The following is a 15,403-nucleotide window of genomic DNA, read 5'->3' as shown; positions in this document are numbered from 1 at the left end:
GAGGAGCCTGATGTGGGGGCTCGATCCCATAACGCCGGGATCACGCCCTGAGCCGAAGGCATACGCTTAACCGCTGTGCCACCCAGGCGCCCCAAGCATCCAACTCTTGATTCAGCTCAGGTCTTGATCTCACGGTTGTGAGTTCAACCCAGCATTGGGCTTCAGGCTGGGCATGGAACCTACTTTATGAATGAATGAATGAATGAATGAATGAATGAATGAATGAATGAATATAAATAAATATTTAGAAAAAGAAATGTGCAAGATCTGTATGAGTAAAACTTTAAGTAGACTGACGAATGACACAAAGTAGATAAAAAATGATACTCTGTCATATTCTTGGGTAGGAGAATTCAACATCATAGAGCTATCTCTTCTCCCTTGGTTGATTTATAATTTTAATGCATTCTCGGTGAAAACATGACAGTTTGGGGGGACAGACTGCCATATGGAAAAAGAAGGAGATATTCTAGGAGAAAGAGAAGGGTAAGAGGAGAATAGCTCTCCCAGATATTAAACTATACCTTAAACCCATAATAAATAAAGCAGTGTGGCTTGGGGGACTTGCATAAAAAGTATAGAAAAGGACTTAAATAAGATGAAGTTGGCATTTTATTTTTTTTTTTTATTTATTTTTTTTTTTAAAGATTTTATTTATTTATTTGACAGGGATAGAGACAGCCAGCGAGAGAGGGAACACAAGCAGGGGGAGTGGGAGAGAAAGAAGCAGGCTCATAGCAGAGGAGCCTGATGTGGGGCTCGATCCCATAACGCCGGGATCACGCCCTGAGCCGAAGGCAGACGTTTAACCGCTGTGCCACCCAGGCGCCCCTGAAGTTGGCATTTTAAATCAGTGGTGAAAGATGACTTATACAATAAAATGGTATAGGGACAACTGGGAAACCATCTGGAAAAAGTTAAAATGAAGCCAGTGTTCAGACTGTACGCCAGAATTAACGTCCGGATAGATCAAGATTCAATTTAAAATATGGAATAGGGGCACCTGCGTGGCTCAGTCAGTTAAGCATCTGATTTTGGCCCACATCATGATCTCAGGTTCCTGGGATCGAGCCCTGCTTCAGGCTCCCCTCTCAGTGGGGAATCTGCGTGTCTCTCTGCTCATCGCCCCGCTTGTGCACACACGCACACACACTCTCTCAAATAAATAAATAAAATCTTGAAAAAAATTATTGGCATGTTAAAACCATAAGCACAATCAAAACACTAATACAACTAGGAAAAAAGTTTTATCATTTGTACCACTTGTAAAAAACTCATTTTCCTAACAGAAAGTGCCTATAGATCTATAAATAAAAGACTAACCACCTAATAGAAAAACGGGCAAAGTATGTAAACAGTTCAAAGGAGAAGAAACACATGTGACTCTTAAACATAGGAAGTCACTCATGTTTAGAGGAATGCAAAGAATATATTGAGATGCCTTTTTTTAATCTCTCACTGCTGAGCAGAGAGCCCGTCATCACAGGACTCTATCCCAGGACTCCAGGGTCATGACCTGAGCTGAAAGCAGACGCTTAACTGACTGAGCCACCCAGGTGCCCCAATATTTGTCCATATTTATCAGAATTACAAATGCATGTGCCTGCTTCCACTTCTAGTAAGGTATCCTACGGTTTGTGCACACACGTGAAATGACATACATAGAAAGTTGCATGTTGCAGCATTGTAATAAGGCAACCAACCATGTAGTAATAGAAGACTCATCAGAGAAATTGTGGTACATGGGGCGCCTGGGAGGCGCAGTCGTTAAGCGTCTGCCTTCGGCTCAGGGCGTGATCCCAGCGTTATGGGATCGAGCCCCATATCGGGTTCCCCGCTGGGAGCCTGCTTCTTCCTCTCCCACTCCCCCTGCTGTGTTCCCTCTCTCACTGGCTGTCTCTCTCTGTCAAATAACTAAATAAAATTATTTAAAAAAAAAAAGAGAGAGAGAGAGATTGTGGTACATAAACCCAGTGGAATGTTGCACAGCTATCTTTTTTTTTAAATAAAGCAGATCTCTATATATTGATGTGGAATTACCTCCAAAAGAAATTGATAAGTAGAAAAAACAAAAATCGTATATAATATGCTTCCTTTCACATAAAAATAGAAAAAAATATCAAAGAATATGTGTTTGGGTGTGTATACATAAACGTACATGAATGCTCTTACTCACTCTGGAAGGATTCAAAAGACAACACTGATTGCTCTGGGGAGGGAACTAAGTGGCTGAGGTTAGGGTGGGAGAGAAGCTTTTTTTACTCTATATCCTTTTGTACCTTTTAAATTTTGTATCATGAAAACAATATATGTTCAAGATTTTTAGATCATAGTGACAATTTTTAAAGATTTATTTATTCATTTTAGAGAGAGAGAGTACATCAGCAGGGAGAAGGGCAGAGGGAGAGAGAGAATCTCAAGCACACTCCCCACCGAGCCATGGAGCCCCATGCAAGGCTCGATCTGGCAACCCTGAGATCATGACCTGAGTGAAACCAAGAGTCAGACGCTCAACCGATTGCACCACCTGGGTGCCCCATAATGACAATAATTTTTAAAGGAAAATTTAGAAAGGGAAGGGCCCAAGTAAGGCAAAAACAAACCAAAAAATAAAAATTTAAAAGCAGGTAGGTATGTAAAATGACAGGGCAGCTTTGGAAAATAGTTTGCAGTTCCTCAAAAGGTAAAACGTAGAATTACCGTATTTCCCAGCACCTCCACTCCTAGGTATATGTGTAACCAAGAGAATTGAGTTATGTCTACACAAAAACTCATACACAAGTGTTCATAGCAGCTTTATTCCTAATAGCAAAAAAGGGGAAACAACCCAAATGTCTATCAGCAAATGAACGGATAAACAAAATGTGTTGTAGCCATATAACGGAATGTTATTCAGCCACCAAAAGGAATGGAGTCATGATATATGCTACAGCATGGACGAATCTTGAAAACATGCTAAGTGAAAGGATCCAGCCACAAGACAGCACAGTGTCTGATTGCATCTATATGAAATGTTCAGAAGAGTCCCATCTGTAGAGATCAGAACGTAGGGGCTCCAGGGGCTGGGGGAATGTGGGGTGGGGAGAGACGGGTAGTGGCTGCTAATGGGCATAGGGTTTCTGTTTTGGATGATGAAAACATTTTGAAATTGGAATTAGGTAGGGGTGATAGCTGCACAACTTCATGACTATCCTAAAATCTACCAAACTCTATATTTTAGGTAATTTAATGGTATGTGAATTATGTCTCAGTTTTGTTTTAAAGCAGGTAGGTGATCCCCTGGTGATATACTTATGAGCCATAGAATAAAAATTACTGTTGATTTACTATGTTTTAGGCATATGCTTAGCATTTCATCATTAGATAATACATTTAAAGTCCTTTACATAGTACTTGGCCTGTGATAATCACTAAGTGTTAACTCTTAATTTTTTTTTTTTTTTACGTACATTACGTCTTTAATCCTTAAAGTAACCATGTGATGTAGAGGTTATACCCCTGTTTTACGGTTAAAGAAACCAAGATTCAGAGAAGTGATATCGTTTGCTTAGTTTTTTTTAAAAAATATATATTGTATTATTTGTTTCAGGGGTACAGGTCTGTGATTTGTCTTACACAATACGCTCATTTGCTTTGTTGTTAACCAAATAGTCAAGACTGCTACACAAGTGTCATTCTGTATCATATACTCTTTTTATTTTATTTTATTTATTTTATTTATTTGACAGAGAGAGACAGAGAGAGAGGGAACACAAGCAAGGGGAGTCGGAGAGGGAGAAGCAGGCTCCCCGCTGAGCAGGGAGCCTGATGTGGGGCTCAATCCCAGAACCTTTGGATCATGACCTGAGCCAAAGGCAGACACTTAACGGCTGAGCCACCCAGGCATCCCTGTATCATATACTCTTAACCCTTATTGCAACAAAATACTTTTTTTCCCAACTCCCAAGGTAAAGCTAGACTAACTACGGCCTGTCTGAGAAACTGCGCGGGAGACTGGAGAAGCAGTGGTTTCAGGTCAAGGTTTGACCAAATGCTGGGGGGCGGTTTTGTGATTGCTAATTTGGGAAAATGGCTCAGAAGCCAGAAATGGCCTTGCTTCTTCTTTGGTCAGCTCACCTTGGACGGTGTCTCTAAAGTCCCTGTGGTTTTAATGCTCTATAAGTCCGAGTTTCTTGTTGCTATTGTTGTTAAGGACAGAAGAAACAAGCACAGGGTGAACTCTCCCTTCAACGAGCCTCACTTAGCTCTTTAAGGCATGTGTGGACCCAGAGCCTATGGGGTCTGAAGGCAATAGGAGGTGCAGGAAAATGAGTGGAGAGCATCGTAATGTCTGAGATACAGTTTTCACATCTCTGAAGTCACAGTGTGTCCTCTCTGGGTATCTTAAAATAGCTGCTGTGGGGCCCTGGGTGGCTCAATTGGTTAAGTGTCTGTCTTCGGCTTGGATCATCATCCCGGGGTCCTGGGATCAAGGCCCTCGTTGGGGCTCCCTGCTCAGTGGGGAGCCTGCTTCTCCCTCTCCCTCTCCCCCCTCTTGTACTCTCATTCTCTCTCTCAAATAAGTAAATAAAATCTTATTTTTTTAGATTAAAGATTTTATGCAAGAGAGCACGAGCAAGAGACCACCTCCCTCCTTCTCACTCACTCAGCTGCACTGGCCTCGTTGCTCCCGTAAGCACTGACCCACTTCATGTAGAGTGCAGAGCAGGTGCAGTTTGTCAGCAGGGATCATCCTTCCCCTAGATATTTCTGTGCCTCTCCACCTCACTTCATTCTGGCCTCCCACAGTCAGATTTCCTTAATATTTTCCATAAAAATGGCTGTGAAATCCTACCCTGTCATTCTGTAATTAAAGCCTGCTTCATTTCTCTTTGTGGTTCTTACCACATTTATTTGTTTATTGATTTATTTTCTGCCTCCCTGGCTGGGAATGTAAGCCTGATTAGGGTAAGGAGTTTGTCTATTTTGTTTGCCATTATATTTCCAGCACCTGACAGTGCCTGGCACATAGTGATGAGGTTGGGGAATATAAGTGAGGTTCAGTGGGGTTGAGTCCGGAGCTGGTGACCAAGAAAGAATTCTTGAGGCATCTTTGGTGCAAAATGGTGGTTTATTAAAGCACGGGGACAGGACCCGTGGGCAGAAAGCTGCTGCCCCAGGGTTGTGAGGAATGGCCCATTATATACCCTCAAGTTGGGAGGGGGTTAGGGATAGCATAAGTGTCTAAGGAATTTTGGAAGCAAGGTTTCCAGGACCTTGGGGGGGGGCTAGCTGTTGTTGGGAAAAGGTCATTTATTACTGTCTAATAAAACCTGAGTCACGAGACCCTTCAGATGTATATCGGTGGGCCATATGCTTGGGGGATGAGTGCCAACATGTATCTTGGTGGGGGGGTTAGAGATAAAGTTTTCAAAGGAATTTTTGTACATTAAAGTAGACTTACAGGATCTTGGTGGAGGGAAAGGGGTCAGGCTAGGGCTGCCTTTTGCCCTTAGCAAAGTATTAACATCCAGGCAGCTGAATTCCTAGAGGAATGTCACTGTGCCTGTTTCAAGGACTTGTCAAATGGGCTGTAGGTAGTAAGGACTGTTTCTTTGTCCTTTAGGGCAGCCAGGAGTGCCTGAGGAATGTCACATACATCCCATGGGGGAGGGGGGTGCAGGGTGTCAGCTTCTGCTTTGTCTTCAGCTTGCCTTCTGTTCCCTTATCACATAGTAGACCCCTAAAAAAAAAATACTTGACAGAAGAATGAGTGAATTTAACAAGCAGACACTAATTATGGTGCTGTGCCAGGTTTCTATCCTGTGTGAACATGGAGTAAAAATGTGTGCACGAACAGTGTACTGACGTGCTTTCAAACTTTTGATGCGGCTCTTTGCAAAAAGATTTATCTTAAAGCCACCATTTTCTCCTTGAGGGTTTTTTTTTTTTTTGGTTTTGGTTTTGTTGTTGTTTTTTGTTTTTTTTTTTTAAGATTTTATTTATTTGTTTGACAGAGAGAGAGACAGCCAGAGAGAGAGGGAACACAAGCAGGGGGAGTGGGAGAGGAAGAAGCAGGCTCATAGTGGAGGAGCCTGATGTGGGGCTCGATCCCATAACGCCGGGATCACGCCCTGAGCCGAAGGCAGACGCTTAACCGCTGTGCCACCCAGGCGCCCCTCTTGGTTTTGTTTTTTAAGTCTGGACATTTTAGTCCTGGAAAGAGGACCAGATTTGAAGTCAGACATGGTTTCAAATCTTTACCATTACTAGCCACACCCAATAAATCCATCAATCTCCCTGAACCTCAGTTTTCTCATCTGTACAGTGGGGATAATACTTGCTTTGCTTAGCTCAGGCTTTATTGTAAAGATCCAATGAAAAAATGCATTTTTCTCCCTCTCACACTGTGTTGGGGTCTGGATCCTTCTGGCAATTCCGCCCAGCCAGTATCCTGTCTCGCAAATTGAGACACTTGATCTTTGTCTTCCTCTCTAACCCTAAAGATCCAGAAGGTACGGGTCTACTACAGAGAGTGAATCCGACTTTGTCTTGCAAGTCTTCCCAACTGAAGAAAATTCACAGGAAGACAAGGCAGCCTCTTTTCCGTGCTACTCATAATTGCTAATACGTAATTGCCTCAGTAACTTGATCGTCAGCCCTGGTAACAGATAGCCCTCCCCTACACCTGTGAAGCTGATGGAACAGGACAGAGAAAACAGAATTCAACAGAAGAGAAAGGGTAGGTTTCTCTATAACAAGGCCTAGGATAAGGACATTATTGTCTGAAGGAAAGACATGATTGAAAGGTTCTGAAAACTGAGATAGCTTCATCTCAATCAACCTTAGGAGCCTGAAAAAGAACCAAGAATCTCTTCCTCACATAATAATGACAGCGGAAAGCAAAAGGAATCTGTTCCCGGAGCATGCCAGTGGGAATGTTGATATGCCATGGTAGAATCCTTCTGGGAACCTACAGGGGAAAAGGATCGCTTGTAGCAACAAGATCCAGAGCTGTCTCAAGGAATCATGTCCCCAGTGATCCTATTTCAGTGTCAGCTTTCCTGTTAGTCATTTTAGGATCAGCATAAGTTCAGACTATGGGCGGCAAGACTGGATTCTGGTGTTTTTTTATGAGCTGTCATTTGTCTTTTTCCCTCCTTAGATCTCTGTTTTCCCTACTTTCATGTCCATAATTTATAAACTGTGTAGTTTTAATGATTTGCTGATTATTTTAGCTTCCTTTTTCATTCTATTGATTGGCACTGAAAGATGCAGGAGGCTTTCAAGCCCTGACAGCAATGATAAGAGTGACTTCCAATATCGATAGTCTGAAGCAAAGACACTTGTGGTTGAAAAAAGTATAAATAGAGTTTGGTGTTTTTCTCCTGAGTCTGTTTGGGGAATGAATGCATAATGATGAGGATCCGTTTCTTTTCTATTTAAAAAAAAAAAAAAAAAGGACTCCTGGAGAAGAAGTCAATTCTAACATGCTATTTAAATATTCCGTCCAAACTCAGACGTGTTTCTAAAGAAAAAAAAGGAAACACCAGCAACAAAACTAAAAAGATCAAAGGAGACAACAACAACAAAATCCCATCCGGGTGTTCCTGTTCAATGTGGCCCTTGAATATTTGAGAAGCAAAGTGTGAGTGTGAAGGGGCCAGCATATTCAATTCAATTCAATTCACATTGAATTCAAATATTCAATGTGGCCCTTGAATATTTGAGAAGCAAAGTGTGAGTGTGAAGGGGCCAGCACTTCGGGTCTCTTTCCCCTCTACTGATCCCCTTATACCTATTTATCTTCCTTTTTTCTTCCGGTGAGGGAGCTAAATCCCGTGTATAGCAGAACAGTGGGTCATTGTGTTATGGCAGGGACACGGATTCTTCCCAGATGTGTTAAGGACCAGGACCACTGGCTGTCTTTGGGTTTCCTAGACTCGAGAAGAAGACAGGAACCAGGATGGGAAAATGGATATGTTACATTTTAAACTAGAGCTTCCCCTGCAGTCCACGGAGCACGTTCTCGGTGTGCAGCTGATCTTGACTTTCTCCTACCAATTGCACGTGAGTCGGTTCCTTAGGGGAGCCCCTCCCCTCCTTTCTGTGCTTTCATAGAACTGAGCCCTGCCTGATTCCTAGGAAAACCCACGCTGCAGAAGGCTCTCCTCTGAGGTGTAGTTCGGGATTTAATGGAGGCAAATGGCACGTTTCTCGTTGGGGCCGTATTAATGAATTTGAGCTATTGATAGCTCAGAGGGTTCGGGCAGAGAGCTTCCTGCATGGCCAGCCGGGGGTTGGAGGGACTAAGAGGCTGCCACCACAGACGGGGGGTGCCGAGGACCCAGAGCCTTCAGATCTGCCCGAAACTGTCTCTCCTTCTAATGATTTCAGAGGATGTCCACGTTCGTGATGCAGAGCATGGCGTTTCTCCAGTCCTCCTTCGCCGTTCCAGGGTCCCAGCTGTCTGTGAACGGGGACCTGAGGCTGCAGCAGAAGCAGCCCCTGAGCTGCGGTGGCCTCGATGTCCGATACAACGTAAGGAGGCTCCGAACTGTCCATCTCTCGTTTCTCTATGTTACTGTTCATCAGGCTCTTTGAAAAGGGAGGTGTGAAAGTTGGAAATAGCATTTTTCTGTGGGTGGCACAGAAGAGGATTTCTGAGGAATTCTTGCCATGAATTCTTTCCAAATACAGAGACAGATACACCTGCATTTGCATCTAAAAAGAGAACAAAAACCTGTCTTGAAGAACTGAATTTTTTATTGTTTGCGGGTGCGCCTGTGCGCGCACACACGTGGCTTATGTGTAACACTGGGGAAGTCATAAGTCACCTCTGCTCACTAAGCATGTCACGCATGCCAGCCCCGAGTGAAGGGGTAGGGATTTGTCATCTCATTCGGCCGTCATGGCTGCCTCAGAGATGCCGGCTCCTGTCATTCCCCAGCTCTCCAGCCGCTCATCCTGTCACGGGCCCCCATGCTCCTTTCGAGCCAAACCAGACCTTTTGCTGCTCCTCAAACCCACAGAGCAGCTCCTGCCCCCCCGAGTTTTTGCCGTTGGACTTCCCTCTGCCACGTATCCACATAGCTTGTTCTCCCATTCTGCTCGGGTCCCTGTCTAAATGTCCCTGAACATAGTCCTTTCCTGATGCTTCTTTCTAAAGAGTATTCTCCTCCCTGCCCATCATCCTTCATCCAGATTGATTTTCCTTACTTCTACTGGAAATGGTAAAGATAAGTTTTCGGTTTGTTTGCTTACTGTCTCCCCCAGTGCTAAAAGCACTGACGTCTTCTCCACTGTCACCCCGGAGTCTAAAACAGGGCCTGGCACATTGTAAGCACTCAGACGTGTTGAAAGAAGGAACTCTTGTTTTACACATAAGGAAACTGAGGCAGACAGAGATTAAGTAATTTTCCCAAAGTCCTGGCACTTGAAGGTAACAGAGCCATAAATCGTCTGTCCAGTGCCGGAACTCGTGCTTGTGGTCACTCATCACTAACCTTTCTTTTATCCCAAGAGAGCCCATGAGTTGGGGGGGGCTACTTTTGAAAATGAAAGAGTGATATTATCAGTTACTACAGGCATAAACCAGGACTGTTCCAGATAAACAGATTTAGGTCCCTCTACCTGTAGTCAGTATAAGTTTACACAAAAAGGAAGGACACTGTAAGATATAAACTTTTTATTTGAACGTTTATATATTAGATTTTATCAACAGGAATGTGATATTTACAAGGCAGGATATCGTTTCCTTCTTCAAAAGATTATATGCTTATTATTTGCACTTTATCCTATTTTCATCTCTACATTTAAAAGAGATAAATTACAGAGCATCCAAGAAAGAGAAGGAAAAAGACAAAGGAGTTGAAAATATGGTCTCCTTAAAAAAATTAAAGAAATTTTTGCTCCCCTTGGTATAGAGAGGGGTGTTTTATAAGTAAAACCCTGTTAAAGGTGGATATTGACCCCTTTTTCCATCCCTGTAAAATGGGAGACTTACGGGTGCCTGGGTTGAGCATCCAACTTTTGGTTTTGGCTCAGGTCGTGATCTCAGGGTCACGAGATCGAGCCCCGTGTTGGACTCCGTGCTCAGCCCAGAGGGTGCTTGAGGTTCTCTCTCCCTCTCCCTCTGCCCTTTTCACTCATGCTTCTGCTCTCTGTCGCTCTAAATAAATCTTTTTTTTTTTTAAGGGAAGACTGAATGTAGATGTTTTTAATTGTTGCAAGGCGGGCAGGGGCAGGGGTGGTCACCATCCATCCGTCCTTGAAAAAAGGATTACTGGTGCTGGAGTAGGTCACCAAGCACAAAAGGGTGGTCCCTGAGATCAGCATGGGTGGGCGGAGGGGTGGAAAGAGGAGTGGAGAAGTGGCTGGGGGCTTACTCCACGGCCTCCTGCCATTTCCCAGGTGTCCGTAATTAACGGGACCAGCCCTTTTGCCTCTGACTACGACCTCACCCGCATTGTTGCTGCTTACCAGGAAAGGAATGGTGAGTCATAGGTATAGTTCATTCAGCCACTTCTCAAGGACCTTCCAGGTTAGTGCGACCATTGGACAAAAACCGAATTGGAGCCCTTGGGGCGCCTGGGTGGCTCAGTCGGTTAAGCTTCTGCCTTCGGCTCAGGTCATGATCCTGGGGTCCTGAGATCTAGTCCCACATCAGGCTCTCTGCTCAGTGGTGAGCTTGCTTTTCCCCCGCTTATGCTCACTCTCTTTGACAATAAATAAAATCTTAAAAAAAAAAAAGAATCGGAGCCCTTGTCAGGATGAAAATATCACTACTAGTGAATACTCATTAATGGGATGGGAACAGGCTGCCGGGATTTGTCCTTTCCCTCCTGATCTAAAGACCCACACCCCACCCCACCCCACCCCACCATACCATACCACTACACTTAGAGTCCAGCAGGTGAGTGCTGAGTTATGTGCTGTATTTATTAAGTGCCATATTTATCCCACCACTGGCTTGATAGATTTCCTTTTTTATATAAACGCCTAATTGAGTAGGTCCCCACTACCACACTTATAAAAGAAGCCAAAGACAAATTGCTATCCCTAGTTTTTAGGTAGAACCGAGGAATGTGAGTGACTTACCCCATATAAGAGTTGTGGTAGAACAGAGGGCCCAAGGTTCTGGCTGAAGGCAGTGTGTGTCCGTCCCTTACGGAGGAAAGGCTGTCAGGCCAGCCCAATGTACTTGACTCAGCACATTTGGCTGGTTGGTGGTCTGAGGTTTTCTCTAAAGGCATCTGAAGCATTACTTGGCAACCAGACATCATGGATACCATATATACATATTTATCAAATAGGAGGACTGCAATTCCAGTATTTCTTCCTGATTTTTTGGTAATACACTGGTGGCATTACTCCAAACCTGATGGTATTTTGAGACAAAAACCACTCATCTACAACTTTTCTTTCTTTATTCCTTCTAGTCTTTGTCCATAGCAGATTTTTTTTATACAGCTCTTATCATAGTTTAGAAATATTTTAGGATCCGATTTTTTTTGTATTTTTCTTTTAAGATTTTATTTATTTGTTTGAGAAAGAGAGCGCATGGAGCGGGGGAGAGGCAGAGGGAGAAGCAGACTACCCGCTGAGCCGAGAGCCCGATGCGGGGCTCAATCCTAGGACTCCAGGATCATGACCTAAACCAAGAGCAGACGCTTAACCAACTGAGCCACCCAGACACCCCCTAACATAAATATTTTGACAAGTATTTTAATGAATAATTTGTGAGCAGATTTGCACATCAGTTCTCTCTCCTTTTGAATCATTTCTTTGGAATAAGTTCTGCCGTGTGGAATTTGCTGAGCGGTTAAAGAGTACTTTTCTTGCCCTCATTACTTTATTGAGAGAGCATTCATGGATTAACTCCTGCTTGTATTACAGTAACCACCGTCCTGATAGACCCCCACCCCATCTGGCTGGTGGGAAGGGCTGCCGAAGCTCCATTTGTGATTCACGCTGTCATCCGATACCCGATGGAAGTCATTTCATATCCTTTCTGTTAAAGAGCCACAGTAGCTCAGTTTTGAAAAAGGAGGGTTCCTCCATCATCCCAAGAAGGAAGAAGGAACAGATGTGGGAGGCCTTCGACTAGGAATGGCTACAGTGTTGTGGCCCCACTCAAATGACTCCGTCTGCTGTTCATTTAGGGGGAAAAAATCACTTATTTCCTCTTCATATTTCTTTCTGGGCAATTCTTCCAGGTCAAAATCATCCATATTTATGCCTTAATAATCTTTTATCATCCTTTTTATCTTAAGAGTATTTGAAACATTTTTGCCATTTCCCGTCTAAACTAAGCCTTTGTTTTAACTTCCACTTAGAAAATACCATCTGTGGCTCCTTAACTGTCTATACATATCTACCTGGATTCTGGGAAATGATCAAGTTTGCCTGGATCCAGTATGTTAGTATCCTGCTTATCTTCCTCTGGGTGTTTGAAAGAATCAAAAGATTTGTGTTTCAAAATCAGGTGGTGACTACAATCCCTGTCATGGTAATGCCCCAGGGAGAAGTGTATAAGGAGCACTTATCATAAGAAGACCGCTTCTGGGAACTAAGCAGGATCCTGCCTACCTCATTGTTGTCTTCTGAGACTGCCATCTTAAGAAGTTTTTGCAAAGAGCCCAAGGACAGGTGCCGGTGTGTGTGTTTTTCCTATCAGAGACAAAGGACAATCCTTTCTCATTTTTCTCTACACAAATCCATTTCTTCTAAGCACCTACAAACTCATCAGGGACTAGTTTGTGGAAGCATCCAAGGGTTCTCGAAGGCTATAATTTGCTGCTTTTTTTTTTTCTTTTCTTTCTTTTTTTTTTTTTTTTTTGGCCTTAGGCTTGAATTTCAGGAGAAAACTACAATTAGTTCAGAAGTCTTGGAAAGAGTCCCATCTCTGGTCAAGGAAAGACTTTTCCTCTCTTGAACTGAGAAACATGCTATGCATTTCTTCCCACTATTGTAAACCACTCTTTACTCTTTTTCAGGGCTCTCCTGAGAGAGATATGCAAATCAGTAGCACTTTCCAGTCCTGAGCATCTAAATTTCCCATTCAGAACTTTGGTTTCCATCACTGAGAGGCCTTGAAGGGGAGAATGGGAGCGAGAGTAAGGGAGCGCTCGAGAGCACATGCACGCACACGTGTGCGGGTGGGCGACTCTCAGGCACGAGGACCACCTGCCCTCAGTCTAACAGACAGTCGTCTGTCATCAGCTCAGCTGAGCGACCCTTTATCCCTGCCCTGCTGTGGCTGGCTTGTTGCCCTGCCATTCGCCCTGTCTGTGCCGCTGGAACAGCAGGCTTCAGCCAGACTGCTGTTTCGTTCACAATCCCCTCAGCAACAGTGGGGGAAGTAAGGATGGTAACCACAGTCTCTTTCTCTCAGCCCTCCTCCAACAGCCTGGACACTTGCCACTTCTCCTCCTTGACAGCCCTCCCCCTTCTTGAAAAGGACATGGGTGACAGAGGAGCTGTTGTTGGTATTTGCTCCCTCTGCCAACCCCCACAAAGTGTATTTGGAGGGCTTGCGGGAAACGCAGCTACTTGTATTTCCCTTAATGAAGGAACAGGGTGGCCATCAGAGTGAGCAGCTTTGGGATGGACACAGAAGGTGAGTGAGGGGATAGAAGGGATGATCGCCAGCCCACCTTATCTGGCCTGGCCATTAGCAAAATGACAAGCAGTCTAGCAGGTTCTTGCTTAAGTGAGCGTCTGCAGGATGGGATGGCTGAAATGGGCCTCTCTTGCACATGGAAGACGAGTTCTCCATTCTTGGCCTGCATAGAAGAGCTGTCCTCAAAGGACAAATGGATCTACTTTATGATCCCAAGATATCATTGGCACTGGAGACACGCCTGCTGTGATCCATAGGTCATGCCCACTCACAAACACACTCCTCACTTATGCCTCAGTTTACCTTGGAGATTCAGTTCTCATTTCCAAAGCACCTTTTCTTTCAGGCTGACCAAAATAAGAGCTGACCAAAATAACAGCTCTTTTGAAGTATTCAAGCACATAAATAGCTTACCCCTGGCCCCTCTGCCTTTTCTTTTAATATCTAGAGCTGTTTATATACCTAAGCATTTTTTCTTGGATATAAATGAAAAAAAAAAAAAACGGTTTCTGGTTTGAATCACAAAAAGGTAACGAATATGGAAAGATAGCTAAAGATGTGAATAAACACTGGTCTGCATTTTGTGAAATTATTTTAATGCAAAATTTGTATAAAGAACCGTGACGTTTTGTACCTTTTTAATTAAAATATTGAAAATGGAAGGCTGCGTGTGGCTTTTTCAAGAAGAGTTTGGAAAGGGGGCGGGGAGGGCAGCGGTTGCACTTCTCCGAGTTACTCACCGGAGGCCTTGCCTTGCCAGGGCTCTGCCCAAAGACCTTAGAGCTTTTGTTAGCTCTTTGGCAAAGTCCCCTGGTCCAGCCCCAAGTACATGTGAGTTTTCGGTGGAATCCACATGGCATGTGGAAACCACAGGCTGGAAAATTACAACTGTGTTTGGCAAATATCAAATTATTTACAGATCAGATGTTGGTAGCTCTTGAACCTGAATGACACGGTGTAGTAGCAAGAGGGAAGAAGGTGAGAAATGCACAGGATTTTATCAACTGAGCTGTAACTCATAGCTAAGGGTTTGAGACAATTTCACAGTATTTGGGATGGAGGAGATCTCTAATTTTGCGAAATGATTATCCAGTTTCTGTGTGAATCAAGTAAGGCCCCTAAGACCCTAATTAGGTCCCATCAACTAAAAAGCAATTCTCTGTCTTCTTTTTTTCTTTTTCCTCATATTCATGCTTTTTGGCTTTTTAAAGATTTTTTAATTTATTTTGAGAGAGAATGAGCACAGAGGAAGGGGAGGGTCAGAGGGAGAGGGAGAAGCAGACTCCCCACTGAGCAGTGAGCCCCCCCTCCAGGGCTCTATCTAGAGACCCCAGGATCATGACCTGAGCAGAAGGCAAACTCTAAACCGACTGAACCACCCAGGGGCCCCATCATGTTCATGGTGTTTAAGATGTCTTATTTCTTTCTCGCCAGATAAATTCTAAATGCCTATTAGGGAAGATGTATAATTATGGTAACCTAAAGAAAATAAGTTGTCCTTAAATGTCCTATTGGCATTCTGGTACACATCTTTCTAATCTTTAGTAGTTTCGAATTTTTTCGCTATCATAACTTCTACGAACTTTGTGTATAAATCCTTGTTGCCAGTTATTTCCTTAAGATTCCTAGACCGGCGCCTGGGTGGCTCAGTCAGTTAAGCATCGGACTCTTGATCTCAGCTCAGGTCTTGATCTCAGGGTCTTCATCTCGGGGTGGTAAGTTCAAGACCCATGTTGGGCTCCATGCTGGGCCTGGAGCCTACTTAAAAAAAAAAAAAAAGATAAATCCTAGAAAGGAATT

The 15,403-nt window shown here is 43.7% G+C and overlaps 1 protein-coding gene across 2 annotated transcripts in view; it reads left to right on the top strand.

Moving 5' to 3' along the window:
• TMEM231 (transmembrane protein 231) overlaps positions 1-14,265 on the top strand; it is an 18,328-nt gene extending 4,063 nt beyond the window's left edge. Inside the window, exons 3-8 of one of the 2 annotated variants that reach the window (XM_034638217.1) lie at positions 7,921-8,049; positions 8,377-8,520; positions 10,393-10,474; positions 11,878-11,983; positions 12,352-12,400; positions 12,503-14,265. In XM_034638217.1, coding sequence (XP_034494108.1) covers positions 7,921-8,049; positions 8,377-8,520; positions 10,393-10,474; positions 11,878-11,983; positions 12,352-12,400; positions 12,503-12,532 — 540 coding nt within the window. In that variant the 3' untranslated portion in view covers positions 12,533-14,265. Of the gene's footprint in view, positions 1-7,920; positions 8,050-8,376; positions 8,521-10,392; positions 10,475-11,877; positions 11,984-12,351 lie in introns of both variants that reach the window. The other variant, XM_002927722.4, reaches the window with a different exon arrangement.
• The last annotated feature ends 1,138 nt before the right edge of the window (positions 14,266-15,403 follow it).

Source organism: Ailuropoda melanoleuca, chromosome 12 (assembly GCF_002007445.2).
Source record: "Ailuropoda melanoleuca isolate Jingjing chromosome 12, ASM200744v2, whole genome shotgun sequence".
In the NCBI taxonomy this organism is placed as follows: Eukaryota; Metazoa; Chordata; class Mammalia; order Carnivora; family Ursidae; genus Ailuropoda; species Ailuropoda melanoleuca.
The sequence above is the reverse complement of the archived record's forward strand: the minus strand, read 5'-3'. Positions and strand labels throughout refer to the sequence as shown.